At 41.6% G+C, this 27,696-nt stretch overlaps 2 protein-coding genes across 6 annotated transcripts in view; one reads left to right on the top strand and one right to left on the bottom strand.

Moving 5' to 3' along the window:
* Positions 1-4,178, top strand: part of nfatc3a (nuclear factor of activated T cells 3a) — a 61,624-nt gene extending 57,446 nt beyond the window's left edge. For all 3 annotated transcript variants that reach the window (XM_035157737.2, XM_035157730.2, XM_035157721.2), the window contains exon 10: positions 1,229-4,178. In XM_035157737.2, coding sequence (XP_035013628.1) covers positions 1,229-1,305 — 77 coding nt within the window. In that variant the 3' untranslated portion in view covers positions 1,306-4,178. The remainder of the gene's footprint in view (positions 1-1,228) is intronic.
* A 1,165-nt stretch (positions 4,179-5,343) lies between these two features.
* On the bottom strand, positions 5,344-25,948 carry esrp2 (epithelial splicing regulatory protein 2). 3 transcript variants are annotated; one of them, XM_035160122.2, is made up of 16 exons: positions 25,830-25,948; positions 25,497-25,649; positions 24,911-25,039; positions 17,185-17,298; positions 16,645-16,759; positions 16,277-16,372; positions 15,413-15,467; positions 14,755-14,865; positions 14,478-14,610; positions 14,274-14,316; positions 12,623-12,924; positions 11,293-11,526; positions 10,533-10,731; positions 9,542-9,746; positions 9,228-9,426; positions 5,344-6,742 (listed from the first exon to the last, which is right to left on the bottom strand). In XM_035160122.2, the coding sequence occupies exons 2-16, from the start codon at positions 25,626-25,628 to the stop codon at positions 6,581-6,583; spliced, it is 2,229 nt and encodes a 742-aa protein (XP_035016013.2). In that variant the 5' UTR covers positions 25,629-25,649; positions 25,830-25,948; the 3' UTR covers positions 5,344-6,580. The 3 variants fall into 3 exon arrangements, with proteins under 3 accessions (XP_035016013.2, XP_035016007.2, XP_035016023.2); XM_035160132.2 differs by adding an exon at positions 7,971-8,071 and having other exon boundaries at positions 6,605-6,742; positions 25,497-25,832; XM_035160116.2 differs by having other exon boundaries at positions 25,497-25,832.
* Positions 25,949-27,696: the final 1,748 nt, after the last annotated feature.

The raw sequence follows: 27,696 nt of genomic DNA, 5'->3' as shown, positions 1-27,696 counted from the left end.
GTTGTGATTGTCGTGTACAGACAGGTCTGCAGGCTCGGTGTCAAACTGGTCTAAAGGTCTTTGCTGCACGCTCCCTCCTTCCCAAACCAGTTTGCCCAGAAAGCATCGTGCGCTCTGACCCGTCGTCATCGTGACCTTTAAAACAGTTCAGAGAAAATTCCTCACAGAACGAGAGCTTCCCACATTCGCCATGTTACAATAGGAAAAACATTCACATCATATTTTCCATGAATTCCAAATGTTTTCTCTGTCTTTTCGCTCATCGCATCTTTCCTCACCACGTCAAAGTGTCTGAGGTTGATTGGCTCGGCGGCTGCATTTTTTTTTTTACCTGGGTCTCTTGTGTTCCCAGTGTGAAAAGTGAATGGAGGCTGCAGATGTAAAACACTGACTGACAAACAGAAAGAAAGAAAGAGTTGTGTGTTATTTGTTTAAAATCAGGCTCTTAGTGAGTCGGTGGAGTGGTGAACCCGGCTGTGCCTCTCTGGCCTCAGCAGCATGTTGTTTTTTAACAATGGATTGGTTTTTTTTAACCAAGCCCACAAACCCCATGAACAGGCCTGAGGAAATGTACTGAGGCACCAATACAGCTCTAATGAGGTAAAGGACAGCTCCCGCTGGTCGGAGTGTGTTCACAGGAGTCAGCGCGCGGCGGTAACCGCTGGTAACGTTTGTTGGACTCAAACAAAGGTCTGACCTGCACATTTAGTGAATGGAATAGTTGCTCTCATTTGTTCTGTCAGGAGTTATTAGACCTCACGTCAGAGCTGTGACTTTGTGGCCTTTGGGTTTGACACTCGGGAGTTTTTCCACTTTGAGCTCTTGTGTAAGGAACTCGGTGTGGAACAACACTGCCCTCTGCTGGGTCAAAACGTGTGATGTAAATAAGTTCAAACGTTCAGCAACAAAGTAGGGAATCACCGACAAGAGTCACGATGTGCTGTACAGGGCCAACAAGGTTCAAACAGACAACACACACACACACACACACACACACACACACACACACACACACACACACACACACACACACACACACACTAAAAAGAAGGGGGGGCTGATCGATATGTGAACAATGTGAGAAAAAACTGAATCCTCTCATGTGAACAGAATTCCTTCTGGGTGTAACATGGGACCATCTGCTGAGTGAGAAGTCTAGCAGAGACATTTTGGATTTCTCTCCGATGTTTTAATCTTTTGTGTCTTTGTGTGTTTTTTTTCTTCACAGTGAATGAAATCATCGGCAGAGACCTGTCCCAGTCCCCCAGTGCTCATGGTCCTCCATCAGCACACAACCAGTCATAGCTCAGCCCCTCTCTCAGGCTCCCTGTGGAACACCCCCCCCTCTAAGCCGAGGTCCTGATCCTGTGATCGACGGGACGGGAGAGAGGAGGAGGAGACGAGGCTGTGCTGGGTGATTCTGTTTAAAGCCTCCTGGACCCTGTGAGCTCCACCAGCCTGAGAAGAAGAGCCTCTCTCATCTGATACTGAACAGTTTGTCCTTTTCAAAGAAACACAGAGAAATCCCACAACCTGGATCAAGAAGAAGATGAACAGGAGAAAACAGCCACGTAGATTTGTAAACTGAGGGTGAAGCGGTTGGAGAATAACGAGGAGCGGCTCTTCTGTCGGTCCTCAGGTGTCAAGATGTGACCGACCCTCCCTCTTCATCGGGGGGTGCACCTGATCCTGCAAAGCACTGCCGTCCTCTCGACCAATCAGCTCTCTTCGTGAGTTCAGAGCACTCATATGTCAGGAGTCAAGTTTCTGCAGCGGAGACAAGACATCAGAGCGTCTCGCTGCGACTCTCACCAGCATCGACCATCGACCACGACGTCACAGCTGCTGTTCTGACGTTTCTTCAGGATTTTTTACAAACAGCCGTGTACTGAGCACAACAGGAGGTGATCCCACTCGGGGATTTTAGACCTGGAAACTTTATATTAGACGTGAAATTTGATCATTGAAATTTCTAATCAAACCAAACTGTCAGATTCAGTAAAAAAACTCCACTCTTCTTTTCTCCCTTTTAAAATTATAAAACGATGAATGCCCTGGGTGCAGGGGCCTGGCAGAGAAAAACCAGCTCCCCTGGTGCTGGTTACAGGATCTGCAACATTCCACAACTTTTAGAAACCTTTGCAGCCGTGTAGATATCTGTACATGACCCCCTGTCCCATACACCTCCACCTGTCTCTTCTCTACGTCCTCCCTCTCCTCCTGATCCTCATCCTCACGTTGAACAAATGCCTTATTAACATTTTTAGCAGCTTTGAATGCTAGCAAAAGCTTTTTTTCTTTTTGGTTGTTTTGCACAGCTGGCTTTGAGTTTGACTTTGATATTACTCCATAGACAGATGGTACGACGATATTCATGAATCCTGACGAGGGGATTCAGGACTGAGTGAACCCTCCTGTTTTCGTTGAAAGATGTTTTGAAGACGCCCGTTTGTTCCATGTTACAGAGAAGTGTTTTTCTTCACCCACAGAGACGGACCATCTTGGCCTCTGACATTTCTTTTTCATGCAATAACCCCCTGACATCTCCCAGGGACCTCGTGTGCCTTCTATTAAATAACAGGCACCAGAGCTGTGACCGGACGACAGCTGAGGTGACAAACTGTAGGATGGGTAAAGTTTTGAAAGTATTTTATACATAATTATGTCTATATATTGCATTTATGTGTTGACTCCGCCCTTCTTCGACTCCCTTTCTGTAATGATCAAGGTAAAAATCCCAATAGTCCAGAGAGCAACATCTGGATGTGACGGGGTCTTCCACCCCCCCGGTTTCAAACAATCGATATGTGCTGTTCACAATCAAAGTCTCGTCCTGAACAGTCTGATTTCCTGTTCTTTACACATATGCAGTGCCTATGTGGCAGCAATAACACAACGTTGATTTGGTTTTTAAAAAGTATTTCCACACACCTGATGAGTGTGTGAGCGGACGGGTTCAGATTCGGATTAGAAGATTTCCATTGGCTTCTTTATTCTTTTTTTTTTTTGCCTTAAGCTTGACAATGACGCTCCCGCCTGCGAGAGCCGTTTGAAGTCCTTTTCCAGGTGAAAACGATTCTGCTATGCATTCAAAGTTCTGCCTGATGCCTTTAAAATAAAAAAACACGACAAAAAAAAGACCTTGATGCCTATAGAAGTGTAGACAACTGTAGACACGTTGTAGATGCTGGGTTGATTCTGTTGTTAGCGTCCTGCATTCGTCCAATCAGCCTCGTCCAGGACACAGCGCGAGCATCTTTAAAAGGGTTGGATATGTGTGTGTGTGTGTGTGTGTGTGTGTGTGTGTGGATGGTCGGTGTTTCTACCAAATATGCTGTACAGAAGACAGGGATTTAAAGAGTCCTATTTCAACAACAGAAGCACACGTGTGTATTTAATCTATGCAAACTATAAGAAGCAAATGTGAAATATGAGAAATGAGATTAGACTATTTGTAACGTCGCGTAAAAAAAAGAGGAGAAATAAAACATTCAGATAGTGAGAGCATCACGTCACTATGTAAACTGTTAGGAGGCCTTAACTCTTGTGTCTGTGTATGCTGTTGAGTTGATTTTCCCCTCAAAGACATAAGTGAATAATATTATAATTAAAATTTTGGGGGATTTTGAGCGGGGGGGGGCAGGATGGGTTGGAGAAGGGAGATGGCGTCTTCTTTTCTTCTTTTTTTTTTTTTGTGCATACAAAGCAGGTTGTGCAGCTTCAAAGACTTGAGTCAACAAAAAATAAAAATGAAAAACCAGCATCGACAGTAAATCTCTGGCTGCCGTCCTCCTCTGTCACAACCAAAGACCGAACAACATGTTCCCACTTTACACGATGGTAAAGCAACAGAGACTGTACTACTCTATTTTTGATACTTTCAAATGGATGTCATTCCTAAAAGGTTGAGGTCTGAGTGTCTAGTGTATATATACATTCTATATATACACTAGACACTCACACATACATATATGAAATTGTTTTGTAAAATAAAAGGGAAATACAGGTTTAGCTGATGTTTACCGAGCCTTGTATTGTCATTTCTTGTATATTTTGTATGTTAAATTTTTTTTTTGTAATTTTTAAGACTGCAGTGCTTTTTGAAATTATTCAAAGGGAAAACCTTGCATCATAATGTAGGCTCTAAAGTAGTGTATATCAATAAAACTGAAAACTCAGCCGTGGCTTCGTGTCTGTTTTTGGATTCGTCTTTGACACAAAACTCTGCTCACACTTCATCTTTCATTCTTCCAAAATGTTGGTGGGACGACTATATACCAACATAACTACGGTAATGTTGTGGAAACCCACGCTGCTCAAAGTTTTATACTTCCGTCTGGGCCACTGGTTCAGTGCCAATTTATATCAACAGGTGAAGTTATGATTTGGATCCTTTTCAGCCAAATTGGCTTTAATGAATTAATTAAGTGTTATTTCCAGCAATTAGGTTATGTTTTCATCTGGGTGTGTTTTTGTTTGTAAGCAACACTATGGATAAAACACTTTTTAATGAAATAGTGTGGAGGGGTGGGACATGATCCAAGGAAGAACCCTTTTAATTTTCTAGCGGATCCAGATCAGGGGTTTTTAGCCCTTTCTTTCACATTGTGAGATGTGGCGTTTTTCTCAGAGTAATTCATGCACCTTGATGAAAAAAATCAGGCATGTTGAGATTTGATGCCGATCCAAATAAATACCTGCATCTAGTGAATTTAAATGTGGTTTCATTAGGCGACAATTGGGCCTTTGTGGCGTCATGTACTCTACTGAGTGCAATTTTAGTTAAGCAATGGATTTGAAAGAGTCAGATTTGGTGAACTCTAGCAGAAGCCTGTAGAGGCCGTACTTGATAGGTGAATATCTGCTGATGAAGACCATGAGATGGCCAAAAACTCTCAAGTCTCCCAAGAAAATACAGACAGAGGATCCTTCTCTACATTTTCAGCTTCTTTTTTGCAAATGTTTTCCCTGCACTCTGATTTCTGTGAGTTCCAGAACAGTTCTTTGACAATGACGTTAAACATCACAAGCTGCTGCTTTTCACTGGTCAGCGAGAACCTTTAACAGGACAGTTAATCACAGGAGGCAAAGGTTTGGCTGTGAGGTGCCACTCACTGTACCAGCAGTGGAGGTTTAACCCCAAGTCACCTCTAAACAGAATAAAGCACCTTGTGGTTATATTTCTTAATCTAATTCATAACTAAACGATATGTTGATCTGAAACGTGTCCAGGCGGTTTTCAAAAGGTGCATTTCTTCCCCTTGTGGAAAGTAAATACACACTTTTATTATTGATGTTTGATGAACTCATCTCTTTAAATGAGAATAAAACAAAACACAGATCATTTGTCAACATTTTTATCGTTTACAGTCTAATTTACATCGAGCTAAATTCATGCAAGTCTCAAACTCGCAAAAAAAGAAACATCTCCTCTGCCACCAGAGGTCGACCTTGCCCCATGTGGACCAGTACTGCACTCTGGGTAATGTAGGCAAAGTAAAGACTGTAGAAAAATAAAGCTAGCTGTTAGCAGCAGGAATTAAAGACGTTACAGACTGAGGTATAGTCTGGAAACAACAAATTAACAAGCGAGAATGTACAGTAGCTGAGGTTGATCATTCGAAAAGGCCTCAGGATACGTCTGTCAATTTAGATTTAATAACAAAAGAAATGGGATTAATAAAAATAGTATTAATCTGCGATGCTACTCAGATGAACAGTTCTTTAACTCTGATCGGCACAAAAGCAAATCTGTAGTGCTTGGACAAAAAGGTCTAAATGGGATGATGACACACGTCATATACATAAATGCTTTATAGAGAAAAAAACAACATGTTACACATTCATCGATTCACTGGCACATCTGGGATGTTACTGTGCTTTTAACGAAAGTCCCTGCAGCTCAAAGTTCAAATTCATTCATGACAGTTAAAGAACACAGTTGTCTTTGTTTCAGTAGTCTAAGTCAAGTCTTTATGGCTTTTTTTTCTCACTTCCCAATGGCACCACTGGAGACCATTAAATGAATAAACATTGTGCACGCACATACATGCGTGTTTGCATTCATCTAACACAAAGGACCATAAACTATGAAACAAAAATCTAGTGGTCGTGAGTGAAAATTCAGAAACATACAGAAAAGATGAATAGCAGACGTCTGTGCAGCCTCAAGCTTTTCAGGATGAAACTACAGCTCGATGAGAAACACAGGATATACAGCTGAGCCTTTAAATACACTGAGCCACACGTGTCCAGGCTCCACAACATCTCCTCTCCACAACCAGATATTACAGTAGGTGCTAATACACAGTGACATCCACAGAGACATGACCACAATGCAAGGCTTAATGACTTCAGCCGCTTCACCCCGAGGATGTTCAAACTCCCCCAGTGGCTTCAGGAGTGTCGGGGCCAGCAGCGTCGTAGTGTGTAGTAATACAAGTCAGATCATAGGGGGGGGTAAAGGTTCAGTAGCTGCTTCGTGGCGCACTGATATCAACTGGAGTTTGTTCAGTTCCTTGGGGAAGGCGGGAGGTGAGTGCTCTTTGACGGGACGACAGACTGAGGGAAGGGGGCGGCGTCAGTTGCAAAAGAGCAGGTGGACCTGCTGACCGTAGAAGGGGTGGTTGGAGCGCTCAGCTACAGCCCGCCTGGCGGACTCCTCGCTGGGGAAGGTGATCAAGGCCTCGCCGCTGCACTGGCCGCTGAAATTGTACAAGATGAGGATGGCGTCTGGCTGGAGCTGCAGATAGAGAGAGAGGGGGAGAAAAAAAACAGAGCAGCAACATGAAACCACCAGGGGGAGCCCACAAAGCTGGATAGGAACAATGCTGGGAGAAAGTTCAGCTCATCAAACTGGTCCAGTTAGAGAAGAGAAGAATGGGCAGAGCTTAGAGAGTAAAAGTAGACTACATGCTGTTCCCACAGAGGACCTGAAACCCACATGTCAATCATCATCCGTTAGTTTGCATGCATCCATGTTTTGCATCAAAGGTTTAATGCAAAAAAATCTGTTTCCTTAAGACATGCAGATTTGAAAGAACGCACTGATCCCAGTAAAACCCATAAAGTCTTCATGTTGGAGAATCACATGAGAGGAGACGGTCAGAGAGAAGTGATGTTCATATATATTCTTTCACAAATGTCTTGAAAAGAGAACTGATGCTCACTCTGGTTATTTGATCATTGGTTTTTACATCTTCATATTATTTCTCACCAGAAACTAACGGTGCTAACACCAAACCTCCTGCTGGAGTGGGTGTCACAACATGCTACACTGCAGGAGGCTGTGGTGCCACTCAAGTTATAGGTTAAAAAAAAAAGAATGATAATGTACTTTTATAAATAGAAAAACCTCAGTCTGACACCACAGCCTTATCAGAAGTAAGAAGCATGATTGTGAGACAGAAAGTGGTTTGGGCCTAGAGACACTAATCTATCTATCTATCTATCTATCTATCTGTCTATCTATATAGTAATGTAATGTAAAGTACATTAAGCGTCCTTATATACAAACATACTGGATTATAATGAGGCGTCTGTCAGGGATCCAGACTCAGCACTCCTCTTCAGGAAAGATTGAGTTATGAAGCAGTTCAGTTTTGGAGGCAGCAGACGGACATGCCGGCTCAGCAGCTCAGAACCTTGATGGCTAGATTGGGCATTCCTACAAAGACTAATGCAGTCAAACTGGACTTCAGCTGATATGTGTATGATGTGTTATGTTGTTGTGCTTTAATTTTTCCATGGCTGTGGCCATTATGTTTGAGCAGAAATTTCAGTCGCACAAATAATTATTTAGAAAACTTTCTTTGTGCTTGAAGGACTGAACTCAGTGGGTTTACTACCTGCGTGTTTTGATCAGCAGCTCCGGGAGTTGGGAGCATTAGTGCGAGTTGTGTCTGAATCTAAGCGTGTAGGAAATGCCCTCTCTGTCCACTCTGGTTCTCTGGCCTGGAGGCTCTTCTTACCTTGGGGTGAGTCCCTAAAGACAGAGCCATTCTTTGGGCTGAATCAGACTCCTGGCCTGTTCGCTCATTTGAACCACGCTGCTGTACTCCTCAGGGGCGTACTACAGATAGCACAATAATGAACGCACAGTCAGGGTGGGAAGGCTGCCACATGGTTTCACACATCACAGCACGCAGACACACAAGTATACACTGTCAAAATACTCCAGGTTTTAGGGGGGAAGACAACAAAAAAATACTGGCTGCAGGCTTCAGGTGCATTTGGTGTGGGGGATTGTGGGTAAAAGACACCAGGCGCTGGTGTAAGAACTGTTTTCTCACCCACGACCAGTGCGAAACACAACTGCAGGTGGGAAAACACATTCACTCCATTCAGGATACAATTACTGTGTTTCAGACAACAGTCAACACTTGAGTCAGCTTTAATCTCTCTCACACACAAACCACACAACTTCTTACTGTCATGAGGCAGACTCCAGATCTGTGCAACAACAACAACCCCTCCACCTCAAACCCCACCCCTCTACCTCCCAACCACTCAAACATCTGACACCACACTTGTCAGGGTTCATACCTGCTTCAGAGGGCTCCACCTAATTTGGGCTGGCAGTGAAAAAAAAAAAAAGGGAAGCAAAGAGAGGGGTGGGACGAGGAGCACAAGTGTACACATGTCCCTTAAATGAATAAACACTGTGGAGGGATTCTGTTACAAAAACCACTAATGGAAATTGGCTCACTGGCCCAACAGCCTCAGATTTTATTTCGTGTGGTTGCAGACTGTGGGAAAAATAGAGCAACACACATTGTACATTATTAAACTAGCCAGCATTTAAATTCTGCGTCATTGTCAAGAGGCTGCTACGAACGTTCGGCACAACTTTCTGTAACAAGGTATTCTTCTGACATTTTACTTTCATACATTACATTTCTCTGTTACCTCTGCAGAGGAGGTCGTTTTCACCTGGTTCTTTTTGTTGGTTTATTGTTAGCAGGATTACACAAACTACAAAACCATTTTCCACCAAATTTAGGAATGGGGTCTGGGCCTGGGAATATTAATTAATTTTGTTGTGGATTCTGATTAAGGCGTAGATTTTCTCTTTCATAGGTTTTGTCATAAGATTATATGATCTATATATATATATATATATATATGATGTCATAAGATCTAGACATCATGCGTAGGATTATTCGGCCTTGGTGGAGGTTAATGCTTTAGTTAATCTATGGCATTAGTTTACTTCTATATGTACTGACCTGGTATCCTTGGAAGAAGCTGAGGATGTCCTTGACTCCGGTGTTGTAGGGCAGACCCTGCATCCTGACCAGGGCACCAGGCTGGGGCAGCCCAGGAGTGGCGGCGGCTGCAGCAGAGTGGGACTGGGCTGCGACTGCTGCTGCTACTGCTCCTGGTGGCGCTGCAAAGTAGCTTACTGTGGAGGGAGAAACTGGGGGACTGGAGACAGAGAGAGAGATCACGGCATAAAAAATTAAACTTAGTTGAAAGAAGAGGATAGATAAAGAGTAACTGGTGATGGGAAGGAGGGAGAGGGAGCTGATGCTTCACTCACCTGGGGTAGTAAGCTGTGTAGTTCATGTTCATGTTCATGTACAGGTGCGGATGAGGGGGGTAGTAGGCCAAAGCGTGAGCAGGGCCATGTGCAGTGTTCTGAGGAGGCCTCGGAGCAGCCAGCAGGGGGGGCTGGTAGAGGGAAGCCTCAGACAGAATGGATGGCGGGGTGGGGAATGCAGCATAGGCTGTGGGGGGAGACAGACCTGCAGGGAGACAGAGATACATCGGATCATTTACATGCGTGTTGGACTCATGCTCAGTCCTGCCAGCAGTGAGACAGTGTTAAGTATACAAACAGTTTCAACATGCTGCACAGGGAATTTCAACATGTGCCTCGTGTTACAATATATTCCCCAAAATTGACAACACCATGATGAGTCTTGCACATATTCAATTTCAGACTTAATGTATTGAGTTTAAAAAACAGACAAATACAAAACTTAAAGCTATAAACAAGTCCTCAGTAAGAAAAAAGGAGGTTTTATATGACAAACATAAAACCCACTGACCCACTAAAATTATGGTTACCAATAACAGTGGTTAGAATAAACAATTCTATTCATCCATTGGGTGACCAACAGAAAATTTTAACTGAAACTGAACATCTTTTGTTTTAAGGCTGTTAGTTGGAGAAAATAATGAACAGATTACGTTTTAAAGAAAACAAATTATTAGTTGCGACCTGTGTCTCTTCATAGTTTTCCAGGTTTAAAAAAACCTTTAAGCAACAAGTTAGACAAGAAAACCACCTTCTGAGTGCCAGGTATTTATTTACAAAGCTTAACGCGACATTTAGGTTGTCACATTAACAAGGTGAACACACACTAGTGACTGTGGATTTGTTTAGCTACAAACAAGCCAGTGCCAGTGTGAAGCTGATGGCAGTGGTGGAAACCATCAGTGCCAACAGGAGAACATAGTGACACAACACTGCTGACCTTGCGGAGGCTGTTTCCGCCTTGATGAATCTCGTGGTTAGATTTACTCACAGGGAAGTTTGCAGGGCGGAGGGGAAAGGCCGCTGCGGTTCAGGGTTCCTCCCATCAGCACGATGCTCATCTCCTCTGTGGAGCACTGGAACACTTCGACGTACCGGTCCTTCATCGTCTTTTTATGGCACTTCTGGGCCACCATGAACGCTTTGTCGGCTGACCTCATCTGGATGAAGGCGTCACCAGAGGGCCGACCCTGGAACGGAGAGGAAGAAAACAGTGTGCATGAGAATACAGCACAAATCCACCAACGAAATTCAATAGGAGGCAGCATTTTTAAAGCAAAAGTAAAATTTGATGTATAGGGCTGAGTAATGAAGTTAAATTTTACTGGTATTTGTCACATGCAAACATGCATGTTCAAATGCACATTAAAATACATATGACAAATCAAAATGTTATAATTATAATGCTCCATTCATGTGGTTGTTTGAGATTCAGAATAGCATCACATTCATACATGAGTTGGTCTGGAAGAAAAAAAAGGGGATAAGCAAAACTTTGGGAAAAATTATATTTTTGAAAATATATATAAATCAAGTCGTTTTTCAGTTTTTTTTCTTAACTTTTTGCTGCACTCTGATAATTATGTAGCTTTATCTTAAATACTTTCAGAATTTGTTCAGACTTATTTTGTTTTTTAATCATTCCCTCTACAACAGTGATATCTGACTGCAGCTAAATGGTTGTAAGTTACGAGACATGGGGCTTTACAGTGAGAAATGTGCCCGAGCCCACAACTCCCCACCAGTCTGACCTGTTGGTTGAGGACCATGTGGACTCCGTGGGGTTTGATGTCCACAGTGTGCTCTCCCATGAACTCCAGGATGTCTTCGATCCCGGCAGTGTAGGGCAGACCACGCAGGCGAATACAGTCACGTGTGCAGCTGGCCGGTGGAAGGAAGGAAGGAGTGGCGAGGACCGGAACGGGCATGATGGGAGACGGAGGCAGTGTGGAGATTAGAGGTGTGGACATATATCGGTTCAGGACCTGGGGAATGCGAAAGAGGAAGGACAATGACTGATCAAAACAAGTTAGTGTCTCTCCACCAAAAAACAAAACATCATTTTATCAATTTCAAAAAAGTTAATTTCAGAGGGGGTCCCTGGCAGTGACAACACACTGCTTGACAACAGTTATTGAGATTATGTGCATGTGCAAATGACAGTACAAAATTTTATGCAGAAAAACTTTTGAATGAACATGTCGAGTATGGTCCACTTGTTATAAATATTTCACAGCCAACAGGAACAAGCTGAGGGACAAAGTTTCCAGCGATTTCTCTTGATGACTCAAAACATTACACATTGAGCAATAAAAGAGACGTCATTTTCCTTTGGACTAACTCCACAATCAACTTATTTATTAACTGTGTTGAACGTTTCATCACATACTTCAATACCAACTTTTCAGACAGAAAACAAAGCCTAAATGGAGCTCAGCTAGTGTCAATAAAAATCACACAGGAAGTACGCCTTTGATTATTCACAAATGAAACTGATAGTCCTGAGAAATTTCTGGAATTATTCAACTACAAATACAAACAATTATATTAAACATCTTGCACAAATGAACTAAAATCAATCACTTCATGTAAAAAGGGTAAATTTCTGTTCCATTACAACCGAAATGGCCTCTTTATGTCACATTACATCTGTTTTTAAATCTTTGATTCAGGACACATGTACTTTTAAAACTCTGGTACATGCATTTTTCATGTCACAATGAAACTTAAATATAAACCGTAAGACCCAATACCTCGGCCAAGTCCCCCTGAATTCAATCAAGCCTCACCACATTGGACAAACTCATAAATATCACTTGCCTAAACATTTTTTTTCAAGATCCATGAATTATTCCCAGGGAAATTGTGAAATAGGCCAATAGACAATTTCATCAATGTTAAAGAAAGTGAACAATAATTCCCTGGATCAGCACCAAATTTCTTCTGGGTTCTTCTCTGACCTATAGCACATGCTTCCAACAAGTTTTGTTGTAATTCCTCCAGTAGTATTTTTGTAATCCTCTAACTACCAAACACAGATGAAAACATAACGCCCTTAGCAGAAGTAATAAAACAATGTACCTGTTGCACCTCTGCTGCTGTACTCCGGAACAGCTCAATATAACGCTTCCCCAGGATCTGCTTGTGCTTCTTCAGGGTGTTTTGGGCATATTCTTCACAGGAGAAGAGCACAAAGGCATCGCCAGTGGGCCGTCCGTCAGGGTACTTGACGAAGAGTAGACCCTCTGCAGCATCTGTAACTGGGCTCTCAGAGCCAAGGAAGGACAGCACTTCTTGGGGAGTGGCGGTGAACGGCAACCCCCGCATGCGTATAATCACTTGGTTCTCCTTGGACAGGAACTGGGCCACCTCGTTAGATGTACCTACAGACAGAAGACTGTCTGTGATTAATCACCCGGCTTCAGCTTGTTGGAAAAATATGAACATCGCAGTGTCACTTTGTTAGAAAGCAAGGTTTGTTAACCCCTAACCCTGTTATTGACTAACCTGCTGTCAGCTCTGCTAAGTGAACACACCCCACCCAGTTGTAGCAGGTTACATGGAGATCAAGATTAATCAGGTTTTATAAACTGCAATATTGATACAATACATTTTTATAATAAGCTAAATTTTTATCTTGCCCAGTGTCAGCTGGTGGACATGCGTATATTTGGCTCACATGTTCAGGGAAGTCTTGTTTGAGCTGTATTCTTTTGATCACTGTATACTGATATAGTTCGTTATTATCATTACTGTAGAATTAAACAAAAAATATATGAACAGCCAAATAAAGAACAGTGTTTTAATGAACTCACTAGATATGACTGACTAGTGATTGAGGTAAAAACACTGAATATAAGTCTCAGTGACTCAGACAATAATTTAAGGATCACAAAAACAGGGTCAGGGTCTTTGCCAATAAGATATATACCTTTTGTAAAGAAAATTTAACATTAAATTGTCACTGTTCATTATAGAACTAAGCAGAAGAAGTAACAACCAAAACAGTGATGTCGCTACCTTATATAGTAAAGACTTTTTATTACACTTTTATTTACATGTTCAATGTTTTCTTTTCAATTGATAAAAGCAGCCGTGTCTCGTCTGCTGCAACTATTTGCATAAAGTCCAAAGTGCTGTCAATCTCTATTGATCTTAACTCATCTGGGTAAAGTCCACAGTAAAACTGGCAGTCACTGTAAGTTATCTGCTCCGAGTCACTGTTTCTTTGTCCACTATCTCTGCTTTGTGTAACTGGCTGCTGCTCTATGGTCCCGAGGCCCCAGGCTAAGCCTTTGTCTCTTCACACCATCTTTGTGTTGACCCTGAGTCGGGCCTTTTACCGGCCATCGGCCCTCTCTCCCTCAGGGGAGAGGAGCTTGAGGCCGAGCGGAACAGGTGAGCTGCTGTTAGCCAGGAGTGAAATTTCTCTCCAACTGGTCTCTGAGGGGTTGGGTAGCTCCTCACAAAGCGTCTTTCATTAGTCCCAGATAAGCTGCTGGAGAGTCACTGGGATGAGGCAAAGACACGGGTAATAGGAGAGAGAGCTAGAGCCACTCTTTTACAGTCACTAAAAGGGCTGCTCTTTTACAGATGTGGAGGGGTCTTGTTTTTCCTCAAAGATGCGGGAAAGCCATGAAACAGAAGGCTACCACAAGCCAACAGTAAGCCTTTCATCACAAGCCTTCATACAAACATGGTGAGAAGAGAGGAAAATAATCTGAAATCTGACCTCCAGCGATCTTTAGGAATTCCTCTCCTGTGGCTTTGTAGACCTGAGAAGACAAGAAGAAGAAAACCATAAAGAAGATTTTAACTTAAAGACATGTAACATATGATCTGAAACAAAGAGACGTGGCTTTAAATTTGACTGAAGACTCACACCGTCTGTCTAAGGACATAGAAGAGTGGACAAGAGGTAAATGCTGAACCTGACCTCAATGTAGCGGCTACCCATGTGGTGCTTGTGTCGCTCCAGGGCTAGGTCCCTGTGTTCTGAGTTGATGAAACGAACCAAGGCCTCGCCGTTCCTCCGGCCCTGAGCATTCAGACAAAGGGCCACACCACCCCTAAACACAAGAACAAAAGTTTCAGCAACAGGATGTTATGGTTATTATCATCAGAACAATCAGACAAACACCAAATTGCTTGGTGCCAAAAACGCATTACATTTACATTTAAGGCTTATTTTGTTGCAAGCGAGTCCAACATACTTGGCAATATTGAGGCCTTTAAAAAAGCGTGCAATGTCTTGGTCTGATGACTGCCACGGGAGCCCCCGCGCTCTGATTACCGTCTCACTGTCCACCGGCTCTGTCTTACTGCTGCACAACACACCATAAGGAAGGAAGGAAGGAAGGAAGGAAGGAAGGAAGGAGAGAGAGAAACAAAACACGAATGACTATCTGACAGTAATGAGCAAAGGAATGATAATGAGAAATTATTCAAGTTTTTTTTTTTTTTTTTAAGAGAGAAACACTTCATGTCACTCGTTAAACTTGGGGTTAGGACTGTAGACACTCTGAAGAGGCCACTCTCGGTAAGTGCTACACAGTAACATGCTCCCATGATTAAATGTCAGGGGGTTGTCAGGGTAATAGGCTTTTGGCTGTCTAAGAACAGCAGGATTTGGTGCTCTGCTACTGGATAGCCAGGTAAGCATTTGATGGCAAAGTTGGACAGCTTTAGTGACACACTTATTGTTTCCCTGTTGCTGTAATCACTGTTCAGAGCCCTTTAGCTGTGCTCAGGTCTGAAGTCTGAACATGGCTCGAGGGGGTTTCAGTCTGCAAACGGCACTGCAGGCAAACAGGTGGGGCAGAAACACACAAAGAGAGACAGAGTGAGACAAAAACAAACTTTCATACATACCATGTGCCAGAATCAAACTTGTACTTCACAGTTTCACCACAGGAGAATTTGTGATCTAAAAGAATGAAGGAAAGGGAAATTGAAAACAATGTTTTCCTTCATGTTGGTGAAAAGGTTAATTCACAGACAGGAGTTTTGAGCACTGTGCATTCCTGTTGCGTTATCACACCCAAAGCCATACTTTGCTGTTATTAAGGGGGTTAAGCCCGAAGGGACTGATTCACGCTTGATTTATTTGCACTGTTACATATCAGGAGTCTTACATCCATCATTCACTGTTTTTAACATGAGATTTAAAAGGACACCTTTTTTTTTTTTACTCAAACTCTCTGTTGAGCGTCTGACTAAAACAGGGAAAATCAGCTCAGGAATCTTACTTAAAAATAAAGAAATCAGTGACAAGATGACATCATCGAGGAAGTAGGATGAGCAGTTCAGAGAGCAGTCTGACCTCTGAACTTTGTCTCACAGAGATTACTTTTACTTCACTATTTGATATAGTAATAGGTCTCCTTTAACACCTGGTTGCAAAAATAAAACTATAAGAAGTATCAAGTAAAATGTTGTCTGGCTTGTAAACAACTATGACACCTCCTAGTTAAAAGTAGTGTCTGTATATATTTGGGCTTTGGCCTCAGTGATGTTTGTATAAACTCAAACAACCAGGCAGGTCAAAGTGCGTAATGACAGTTCATATCATCAGATTGTTTTTTTTATTTTTATGGGCCAGGTATTTTTCTGCTTCCTCTCCACAGGAAGGCCATTGGTGAGATTTCAAACACGAACAGTGCCGGGGGAGATTGTAGGTATTCAGTCTCTGGGTCAATTTCAGATCATTTTAGGTTGAAACTGAAAGTTACTTACTGTGGGGTTCAGCCAGGATGCAGAGCATCAGCTGCACCATGCTCCCCACCTCCCTCACACCCATCAGTTCCTCTGAGACAGCAGGAAGACCAACATCTGCATGGAGAGTTAAGGATGTTTCCCAGCTTCAGCTGCAGCTGCCATTTTGACGTCTTACAATGCGTTGATGCTTTTCACTTAAATCTTTTATGTCAACAATTTTAGACTGAAATGGCAAAGGCTACAAAATACAGTTCAACTTATCAAAATGGGTGCATGAACAATTTTACTTGTGTCTTACCATAGTTAAAAGAAACATTTATAACACAGAATATACGTAAGATGCAACTACAAATACTGTTTTCAGCGCACAGGCTAGAAAATGATACGTTCCAACATGGAGGGAAGCGTTAGCTTCTCCACAGGGCCAGCGTTGGGGCAGCATTTGTGAAACTCGTTTTTCACATCCACAAATGAAAAGAAACATTCAGGAAGGACTAGATTCTGAAAAGAAAAAAAGAAAAAGGAAATGAGTCAGTGTGGCAGTGAGACAGCATTGAACTCTGGTATGGTATTCTGGATATACTGTATCAGGAAGCTAACAGACAAAGAAAGGAGAAATTTAGTAGACCAAGGTATGCATCTGCTGCCATCAGTATTAGTCAGTATTAAAAGCAGCATAAAGGACAAATTAAAACAAAACACGTCATTAGTAATATCTATCAATGAGGGGATAAACATATGTATGAAGCTTATGGCTTTTAACTTCAGTAGATCTCTAGAAATGAATGAATTATACATGACTATACCAGAAGTTCAAATTGTTTTGCATAAAATCTGATGCATATTTTTATTTTAGATTTAAAATTAATCTAAAATAGTTGTGGCATGTGTCTGCAGTGTGGTGAAACAACATTGAAAACAATTACCTTTTTGGAGGCTTCGGGGTGAAGGGCCTGTCGGATGATAAGGGGACTGTTGACACAAAGTGTGCAAGAGCTTCTGCCGAGACACTTTATTTCTGATGACACTAACTGCTGGAACTGCATAATGAAAGAGAGGAGAAAGAAAAGGGAAATTAAACATGGATTTCATTACAAGTGATATGTATTTCACATTCAAAGTGGGACTCTGTGTCAAACCTGAACATACCACAGCTAAAAGTATTTTTACAGAGGAAAAGACGAGATTATTTCATTTGGATTACTTTGCATACACCTTGTGGCTTAATAATACGCAGGTGAAATAGTTTAATATTAGTTGTCCAAAGAGGAACTACACTATGAAAGTGAGACTCACAGATAAGACTTCAGTCTAAGGGCAAACACGTGAAGACAGTGTTGTTTGACATTTGACTGCGTGTTTGGGTGTCATTAGGAATGAGGCTCGTCGAACAAGTTTTAGTGTTTGCCTTGTGAGAAAGCGAGCAGACAAAGGAGAGGAATGATCAACAACGCTAATCACCAGGATCACAGTTCTAGCTGAGCATGACCTACAGTCACATGCAGGCAAAAGGAAAAACAACCCATACGAGTCCAACCTGTCCGTCTCCACTTTATGTAAAATGAAGGCTACCTCACCCAACCCTAGACCCTAAATACCAGCACCTCCCTCATAGGCACATGTTTATTTTTAACTACCACACTCAATGAGCCCCATTCCTTGTGTTGTGACAACCTGTTGGCAGTGTTCAACTGTCAATAGAGGCCATCACTTGCACTGTGTTCAGGGTTACTGAAATCTTTTCACACCAGTATGAAACACCAAATCAGAAAAATAAAAATTTAAGCTGCAAAAAGTTTCACTAGCTCCTTGTTTTCTTAGACTTTTTGGAATGAAGGCATACTGTTAAATCTTGTGCCGGAACTTACATATTTCCGTCAGGGTATGGGAGTGCTATGGTTTGTTTGAGAACCATGTGAGTCAACCAGGTAGACTGGCAAAGCAAAGGTGTTGATTCTCATTAGGAACTGTAGAACCAGTAACACTTTTAATATACAAATGTGAGTTTGTTGTTTCTAGTTTTATAATAAAGAACCAGGTCAGATTTAGACAATCTGAAATTGTATGGATTTGGGTTTACTTTACGGATTACTCATTAGCTAATTATACTTTTTACACAAAATTTGTCTCTTACTTCACATTGACCAAGATCCAACAACCACAATAACCCACTGTTTTGGCATCTCAATCCAAATGGCTAGTTATGCAGCGTTTTTAATAGCGTTGACTTATTTATCAGTTGGTCAATAAAAATTGGACGATATGAGACTTTCACAGACATTTTGGTATGGGCATTTAGGTTTGCAGATATAAACTTTTATTTTACAGAATAAAATCCAGAAGAGATGAAGATGAGAATTTGTGTTCACATTTTAAGTTTATTTTCTGAATTCAAGAGGGGGGGGTCTGTGGTATCTCTGCATCTGTTAATTTGCATAATACTGACATCTTGAATCCTTTCTGAAGTCATGCTGACTTGAATGATGTGTGTATTCCCTTGCTGCTCACAATGTAAGATAGAGATAACCTTTTACTTATGCCATTGGCGACGTCAGAAAGTTGAAATATTAGATTCTTCCTTCATCTTTCCTGAACCCTGAAAGTAGCCCCTGTGAGAGCAAAACCAGTCTATAAAGGAGAACAACTTCAACTCAGTGACTGGTTTTTCGCATGGCCACTGGCTGTATATGACAGATCTTCAGACACTGGGGGAGTATTAGAGGTGCATGTCGAGGCATGCTCCTTAACACTCAGAGAGAAATATAGGGCTATTTGGCAACAGCAGCCAGCTGCTGACAAGGGAACAAATGCTTCAGAGTTAGATTAAAGGATTTTTGGTGTGTCTGGACGAATACACGCAAGAGTAATTGATCTGAAAAAAAAAAAAAGGCTTGGGTATTTACTGTGGGTCCATGAACACCAACAGTCCAACAAAAGGATCCCTGGTCACTGAGGTTTGTGTTTAACATGATATTTTCTTTTCAAAACTATGAATGTGACAACTGTAAAATTTTGAGTCAGTGTAGCGCTTTGTTATTGTGTTAAAGAAAGAACAAACAGATTGAATAAACAGATTGATGGCCATGGCTTAAACTGCAATTGTCCAAATCAAGGTAGTGTACACTTCAATATTTGTAAAGTTCAAGGGCCTGTGCAAATTCCAAAAATGTTCCATGGCTCTGGTGAGGAAAAAAGGAACCAGACAAACAAATAGCTGCCAATTTCAAATCACTTAATCAAGTTGGCCGTCTAATCAAAACAGACAGTACACTGGCATGCTGAATTATGTCTATGGAGAATACCAAAACCCTAAAACTTGGGCAAACATTGGACTTTAATTAGGTGGAAACTATTTGTGGTGATCATGGCTAAAGTGATCAACCATTCATATAGGTCAACAAGTTTTGGAGAGAGTCATTCCAATGCAAATATGTTGGGTAAAATGTTTTCATGAATTAGCGATTTATTATATTAATGAATTTTTTCATAAGCCTCAGCCCTCTTCTAACTTATCGTTTATGTATCTCATGTGTAATCCTCATAATTTGAGAATCAATTAATTAAACATTTTTGTTTTGCCTGCACAAACCTGCACTTGACTACTTTCCAAACAGTGATTCACCACTTTGGAGTTATTTGGATGTTAATGAGGCACTGAGGTGCCGAATCCTCCACTTGCACATGTAAATACAGATCTAGAGTTGTTCACTCATGAACAGGTGACCAAACAGCACCACTTAGGAAAGCTGAATAATTTTTAGATTACAGGCGTGAGAACAATGGGTCAACAGGTACATTTTGCTAACTCACATGCTCAACTGGGTATGAAACCGCAATATCATTCTTAACTACAAAGGTGGAGCCCAGGACAAAAGCTGTGAAACAATGCACCCATTTGCCAGATTCATTTTGTGAGAGCTTTGCATTTGATGAATAAGAAAACTATCTCTGGTCGAAATATTAATCATCATAAATTAAAAATATACTTAACTCTTAAGACATCTTGGCAACGTCAACTTTATCTGCAGCATCAATGTTGATCAAGGTTCAGTTCAACTAGTCTGTTTCAACAGTGTCCTGACCTCACTGTTCATGAATCACCCGGATAGCACATGTATAAAAGTCTTTAAAATTATACCCCTGAATTTGAATTTTCTTATTCAACCTAATTAAATAGATAAAATAAAACCAAGAACATTGACTGCTAATATTCTGAACAGGTCGTCACTTGTGCAGCCTTTGCTGGGTTTTGTTTTCCTCTGAAAGCTGCATGTATCTTAAAGCTCACACAACTACCTAACGAATCGGGTATCTTATCTAACCCACCTAAATACTTGAAGCTTTCATTGTTCTACTGGTAAACACATGAATCCAAAACTATGATTCTCCAAAGTTCTGTAGATTAATTTTGCAGAACACTTAGGCAAAGACATGGTGCACAATGTTATGTTTACAGTGATAACAGGACCAGTGTTTGCTCATAGTTGAGCCTGAAGCTCCACCTTGGCCAACTATCGAAGCCGGATTACCGAGAGAAAAGCAAATGCTATAGACGAGGCGCTGACACACCTATCCTTTTCAACTTCGAGCTTAAAACCACCGCTTAAATTGAGCAAACAAGCTGAACAGGAAGACAAATCTCACGCAGGCAACAGATGAGTAGAAGCAACAGACCACTGAACCAAACTCATGAAAAGACAAAAAAAGTGCTTATATCATAAATTAACAATCAATATAAACCATTCATGCTCCCCTTTTATATGAAGTTTTCTGTAAAAAACACAACAGGACTGTGAATTATTAAGTTATACAACAATCATCATCATACCTTGGCACACTTGGCTCTGCTGTCAACTCTCTACCAGTAATGATGTCATAACCCATTTCAAAGGTCCTGAATGATAATGCCACCTTATTATCTGAGCGAAAATTAATTAATTTTAGATTAATTCAAAATCAACAACTGTTTCTCCCAAAATTATTGCAGGGAAAAAAATGTTCCGTCTAACTCTACCCTTGGAGAGGGATGAGGGGGAGGAAGTGGCCTTTGAACGTGGTCCTATCAGGGTTTGCTCCTCAGTGGAATTGGACTGTTTGTATGCAGAGTTGAGGTTGGGGGTGGTGGCGGCTGAAACAAACTGATAAGAGCAACAGGGAGTGGTGACAGGGCATTCCCTTTGGTAACCTGTTCAAGTCACCTGAAGCCACACCTTCATCACAATGCATTTTGTGACGCAAGTGTTGTACGATTGCTTACAATGAGGATGGGAACATATGACTGGGTCAAAAACATAATCAATGACTTCAAGTGCCATCTTAAAATATGTAAATATTTATGTTAGAATAATTAGTGGCAACTATTGATGGTTTTCTGCAGTAACCCAGTTTCTTAATCACGCGTTTCTTTTGCAGTGAAGGAATTGACAAATCAATAGTTTCCAGTGCAAACAGTAGGTCATGATTGTGTGCAACAAACATAAACACGCACAGCTAAGAAAATTGTTTTCCCACTGCAGAGCATGATCACTCACAACCCCAATTTTTGGTTAACAATGTTAAAAACTTAAATCCCTGTTCAAATAAAATTATCAGGTTATTGCAGTGGATGCCATTACATTCTCTGATCAGTTATCATTACCCCATTTCTGTCATTATCATCATCATCCATTTGGCTTCATACAAATCAGTGATCTGCGAGAGTCATCTTTTTTGCAGCCTTTTGACAATGTGTTCAAAATCCAGGTTGTGCAAATCATTCTTGGATGTGATTCATCACGATAACAATCTCACAATGACAAACATGCTTCTGTGAGCAAGAACCAAATGACTGACTCACCTCAGAGTCAGAGACACCAATCAGTATTTCGGCCAGTGGCCTCACAGTGGAAAAATCATTACACAGTGCTTACGAGAATGCACCGTTTCATTTAAGCAACAATAACAGCAAGGTGTGTGAGGTCTCACATCACATGAATCTCCCTACAGGCTGTGGCATGCTGTCAGAGTCTCAAACGAAACCAGTACAGTCAGTTAGCAACAGCTTCACGACAGGTAAAACAGCCATCAGCTCACTCCCAGGAACCACAGAGAGCTGCAGGTGTGAAGTGTACACAACATGATGTGGTTAAACTGTCACAGCTACAGCCATGCCAAAATGATGTATCCACATAAGGTCCTCAAATCACTGTTTTCTCTTTAAAATGGACTGTCTGTGCCGTCTTTGGTTGACAGTCACGTTCTGACTCGTGCGCTGGAACTAGAGTTAGCGATAGCAATCAAAATTAATCTTGGTGGCATCAATAGATAAATTAAAGTTTATCTATTGACATTAAAGTATTAGAGTTTCTGATCACAGCTCAGTATATATCGTAATTCTCAATGTCAGCTGCTGCTCATGGTTGGGACAAACAAGTGGGATAGGACTGATAAAAAGCTCATGTCTAACTTGACAACTTGAAATTGGCTTGTTTACAGATTTCATTAATATGCAGTGCGATCAGTGAAGGTGTAGGGGAAAACACTTTGTACACTGCTAGACTGTAGGTCCAATGTAGGCATTTTGACAGAAACATGTAAAGAGATTCCAGATTACGCCAACATGTACTATAAAATTGCAAAGCATGTACAGAGCATATGTAAAAGACACTAACGAACTTCAATATCATTTATTCAGTGATATGGAGGATAGCTGGCAAACTGCAAGAGTTAAACAGCCCTGCTAATCTCACCAAAGTAACAAATGTCATTGGGTCTTCAACCCCACAGGTCAATGTCACATGCCAACTAATAAGAGGCAGCTGCTTGTTTCCCCTCTATCAATGCGTACCCCCCATCTGAGAAGAGAAAAACTGACCCACATACTTCTAAAGTAAAGTTCTGTAAAGCACTTCAAACTACCATTTTCTTTTCTTTCCTGTATCAACAAGGATAAAACTAATCTTTGAGGGACCAATAGCGAGAGAAAGTAACCAGCCGGACAAAGGTATGAATAGAGCGAGCTGATTGCTTGGGTTAATATTTGAAGGTTCAGCACACAAACTAACCTACAGTGGAGCTCGAGTCTCACCAGGCCTGTACAAATGAGGCACAAATGGTGTGAGCATGTAGATCAAACCATGAGTAGTGTCAATGGTGTACAGCTTCAGAAACAATTTACACCATTTTTCATTGATTACCAAACCAACCTGTTTGTGCATGCTTGGTATTCAAACCACAGAAACACTAACAGCCAACCCTGACACTGGTCCAACATGACAGTGAGAGGTTTTTACACTATGGAATACTGGAAGGGCGGGATAGGTCCACCCAGTGCAAACATACACTCTTGCAAGGGTGGTTGAAAAACATGTTTGGCAACATAAGCACTTTTGTCATAACACATCTCCTGATGGGGAGGAACCAGAGAGCAGATTCAAATATTGGTCATAAAGAAGTAGCATAACTGGCTGCGGAGGATTAAAGGGATAGTTCACCGAAAAATGAAAATTCACTCATTTATCTACTCAGCACTATGCCGATGGAGGTGTGGAAGTGTTTGAGTCCACAAGACACTTTGAGTTTGAGGGGTAAACAGTGTTGCAGCCAAATCCAATACAATTGCCTCCATACTGCTCCTGTGGTGTCCTCCAAGTGTCCGAGGATATCAGTGGACGTTTAGACTAAAAATATGGTGTAAATGACGCCATTTCCAGTCAAATTTGAATGCTGGGGCTTATGGACACTTGGATGATTACACAGGAGCAGTATGGAGGCATGTTGTGTGTTTTTCTGTTGTTTTTTACATTTGAAGAAGTGATCCCCAGTTAAGTGAATTGTATTGGATTTGGCTGCAACTCTGTTTAGCCCTGAAACTCCCAAAGTGTTTTGTGGACTCAAACACTTCACACACACCCCCCATCAGCATAATGGTGAGTTGAAAATGAGTGAATTTTCATTTTTGGGTGAACTATCCCTTTAAGCATGCAAGATCTGAAAAGGTCTCTGCTCCTGCCCGTCCTGCAGCCTTAGAGCAAGGCACAGTCCCAGGTAAACATTCCGCCTTCCAGATGTCTGCAGCACGCATCAGGCCAAGACAAGACTAGACCTGCGACTCCTCCTTATCTCTACATGCCCCGGGCTCTGCCCGTCCTGGCTGCTAAGCTTCTGCAAACTGTCAGCAGAGTTTTAACTGTCAGGGGCCAAAAGCAATGACACATCTCTACCAGGTGGAAGACCATTTTTTATAAAGGTCATCGGGTGAGTTGGGCTTGTCATGTCACATCTCGCTCTGGGCAAAAACAAGTAGAAAGTTGTCTTGGTTTAATTAGTTTCTTGATGTGACCAGCGGCAAGGAGAGTTAAGGAGAGAGAGAGAGCTGTTGCTGTGGTGAATTCAGTACATCTGTGAGATGTTTCTTATGAAGCTGAGCGGCCGGTCTTTGAAGGGCTACTTTTGATGGAAAAGTAATGTATATAGTCTTAGTTTTGTATGGTATTTGACCTTTTTATAGTAAGCTCCCTCTACCTAGCTTTTATTTTAATTTAACTATTGCACTGCTGAGCGGACCGGTTTCATCTTGTCCAACACCTTTCATTGTACTGTTGACCCTGTGTTAACTTGCATATGACAAATAAAACTTGAAGATCTTTGTGGAGAGTTAGGAGTAGGGCTCACCTGTTGCAGAGCTTTGTCCAGGGGCTCAGCCTTGTGGATATCGTCCAGACTCAGTCCTGTCTCCTCTTTACACTGGTCTGTCAGCTCCAAAGTGTCCGGCTTGACAAAACATCTGTGAAGCTTCCCGACCTGTGGAGGGATTTAACGTTTCATGGCGCAGGATGCAGCGTGAACACAAACATGCTAACTTGTGTCAAAATGTAGCCTTAACACTATAGACCCCACATTCAGAAAACTTTATTTTTTATATATATATATTTTTTAAACACAGTCAAACAATTGACAATGTAGCCGCTAAAAGCAATGAATTGTCAATAAAAGCGTTGACACGCCAAACCAAGATGGTGTGTTTTCTCCATGAGGTGAAATGACACCCAACTCGTCTGCTCGTCAGATTTTGGTCGCACACCTGTGGAGAGGTGCGCTAACGACGCGTGTGTTAGCTATAGCATGAGGCGGCTACAGACGTTACAGGGAGCACACCATGTTGGTTTAAATGTCAAAACACGCTACAAGTACACACAATGCCAACACACACACACTACACAAGGAACCGTACAAAGAACGGGGTCAGAAAGGTCCGTACCTTTTTCTCATGTAGATCCACAATTTGCCACACCAAGAGAATTATTTCCCTCTCATCCGAACCCAGTTTACCCCCATTTGCACCAGCTGTTGCCCCAAAGAACACCACCAGAGTATCACTGTGCGAAGCCATCAGGGACCACAAGGGTAAAAACTACAATTAGAGCAAAGATTCAAATAAAAATAACACGAGGGTTCACCTTTTTCCAAGTGATAAGAGGAGCGAACAAAAGGGCTGGAAACTCAATTGAGGTACACGCAGAGAGAGAGAGAAATAAAGAAGGGAGATAATTTCCAGAGGAGCCACGGAGGAGTTTGCGGTCAGAGACTGTACCTGTCGCAGTACTTGAGTGTGTAGTATCCAGAGATACTGGTTTAACTGGTAAAGAAGGGAGGAAATCCGTGTTTCTTTCACGCCAACTCCATGACAAGCCCCGGAGTTTTTTTTTTCTCTTTTTCCTCCCCTCAGTTACCTGTGTGGCTCGGCCCCCTGCGCGAGGAGAGCCACAGCGGCGGCGCCTATTGGCTGGTTCGCAAAGGTAAGGGCGGGACGCTGAGGCGAGTGCTGTGATCTCATTGGTCGTTAGCCGTTGGATCAGGAAGTAGTGCGGCGAATCGGCCTGTAAAACCCCCAGAGGCGGATAAAGAGTCACGGAATATAAATGTTACAGGACGGCCTTTACTTGTTTGCTGCTGCTACTCGTGTTGTTTTATCCTTGTCTTTTGCCATTACGTTACAAATGATGTTGTATTATTTCATCTACTGTCTTTGATTTCTGATTTTGTATTATATAATTTCTTGTCTTAGATTTTAATGACCCTTTTTGCTTTATTTAATTTGATTCGTGCAGCGCTTTGTAACAACACTTTTTTAAAACTTCTACGTAGTTGTTATTGTTATTGTTATTATTATCAAACATTTATCTACCAAGGTAATATTTGTTGTCTGTAGGAGCCATGAATGAGTCAAAGAAGAATATTATATTATTATTTTGGTTATGATACAAGGTGTAATGGGTTTGTATGTTGGGGGTATTATTTGATATTTATTGTTTATTTGTGATCATATTAATTTGGCAGGAAGTAGGTCACATAAGATATGGGCGGGGTTATAGTTTATAACAGCACCTGTTCACCTTTGTGGTGGGGGAGAGAGGGGGAGAGGGGGCGCTGCATGTTTTGTCTACCGCTGCGCTATTTTCCGTTGGATCATTGTGATTACTTTAATCTATGAGTTTGTGCACGTTCCTATAAATGTATCATCTTTTTCTTTAATAAAAATTGAAACGCATTTTTTACGGATTTCAGTGATTTTTTTATTAGCTCGTCATTAAAAGTATTAGGCCCGACCTTAGCCTCTCAGCGACACGTTTGTTTTCTTGAAGTCACTACATTGTATCTCCTCCCTCTTGTCTCGTGTGTTTGTGTTACAATTTGAAGAACTAGAATGGCGCATGTCCCCTTTAAATCAAACAGGCTGCACCAAATTGCACACATTCATAAATATTATAGTCCCATAAACATGCCGGATTTTTTATTCCTCCTCTTTGTCTCCTTAATATAATAAAAATAAAGTTTATTATATAAAGTTTATAATATAAACTCTACAATGCACTTGGGGAGACAAAGGCCAGTGTGAACAAATAGGTTTTGAGTTGCTGCAACAGATTAAGCATAATTCAATCTATAAAAAGAGTATGCTGTAATGTTTTGGCCACAACTTGAAAACCACAGTCACCTTTAGTTTTTAAACAGGTATGTGGGACAACCAGTGAGTCAGAGCACCTGCAGTGACCTACTTGAGCTGTAGGGATGGAGCAGGTCGGCAGGTGATGTTGCAGTTGATGGGAAAGCAGTTATAAGTAAAAGGTGAGAGGGAATACTTGACCTGAGATCCTCATTCACCCTCTAAACATTACACTTTGATATACTACATAACCATTTTCTGGTCACACATATAAGTGCCTTACTTTTTTACAATGCCTAGTGTTTTTTATCTGGCAGCAGTTTTCCTCCTTTTGAAAAATATGTGGCACTTTCAAACAGCAACCGTTTACAATCTACTGTTTTTAATCGCCCCACAGGTCCTTGCTGGTCTGGTGAAGTTTTTACTAGTCTTTGGCTCGATTCCCAGAATTCCATGTTTTGTTGCTCCCGACACTCCCAGCTTTGCTCGCTATGGGCCAGCAGACTGTGGTGAA

Source organism: Hippoglossus stenolepis, chromosome 1 (assembly GCF_022539355.2).
Source record: "Hippoglossus stenolepis isolate QCI-W04-F060 chromosome 1, HSTE1.2, whole genome shotgun sequence".
NCBI lineage: Eukaryota > Metazoa > Chordata > Actinopteri > Pleuronectiformes > Pleuronectidae > Hippoglossus > Hippoglossus stenolepis.
Note: the sequence above shows the minus strand (reverse complement) of the source record. Positions and strands in the feature narration are given on the sequence as shown.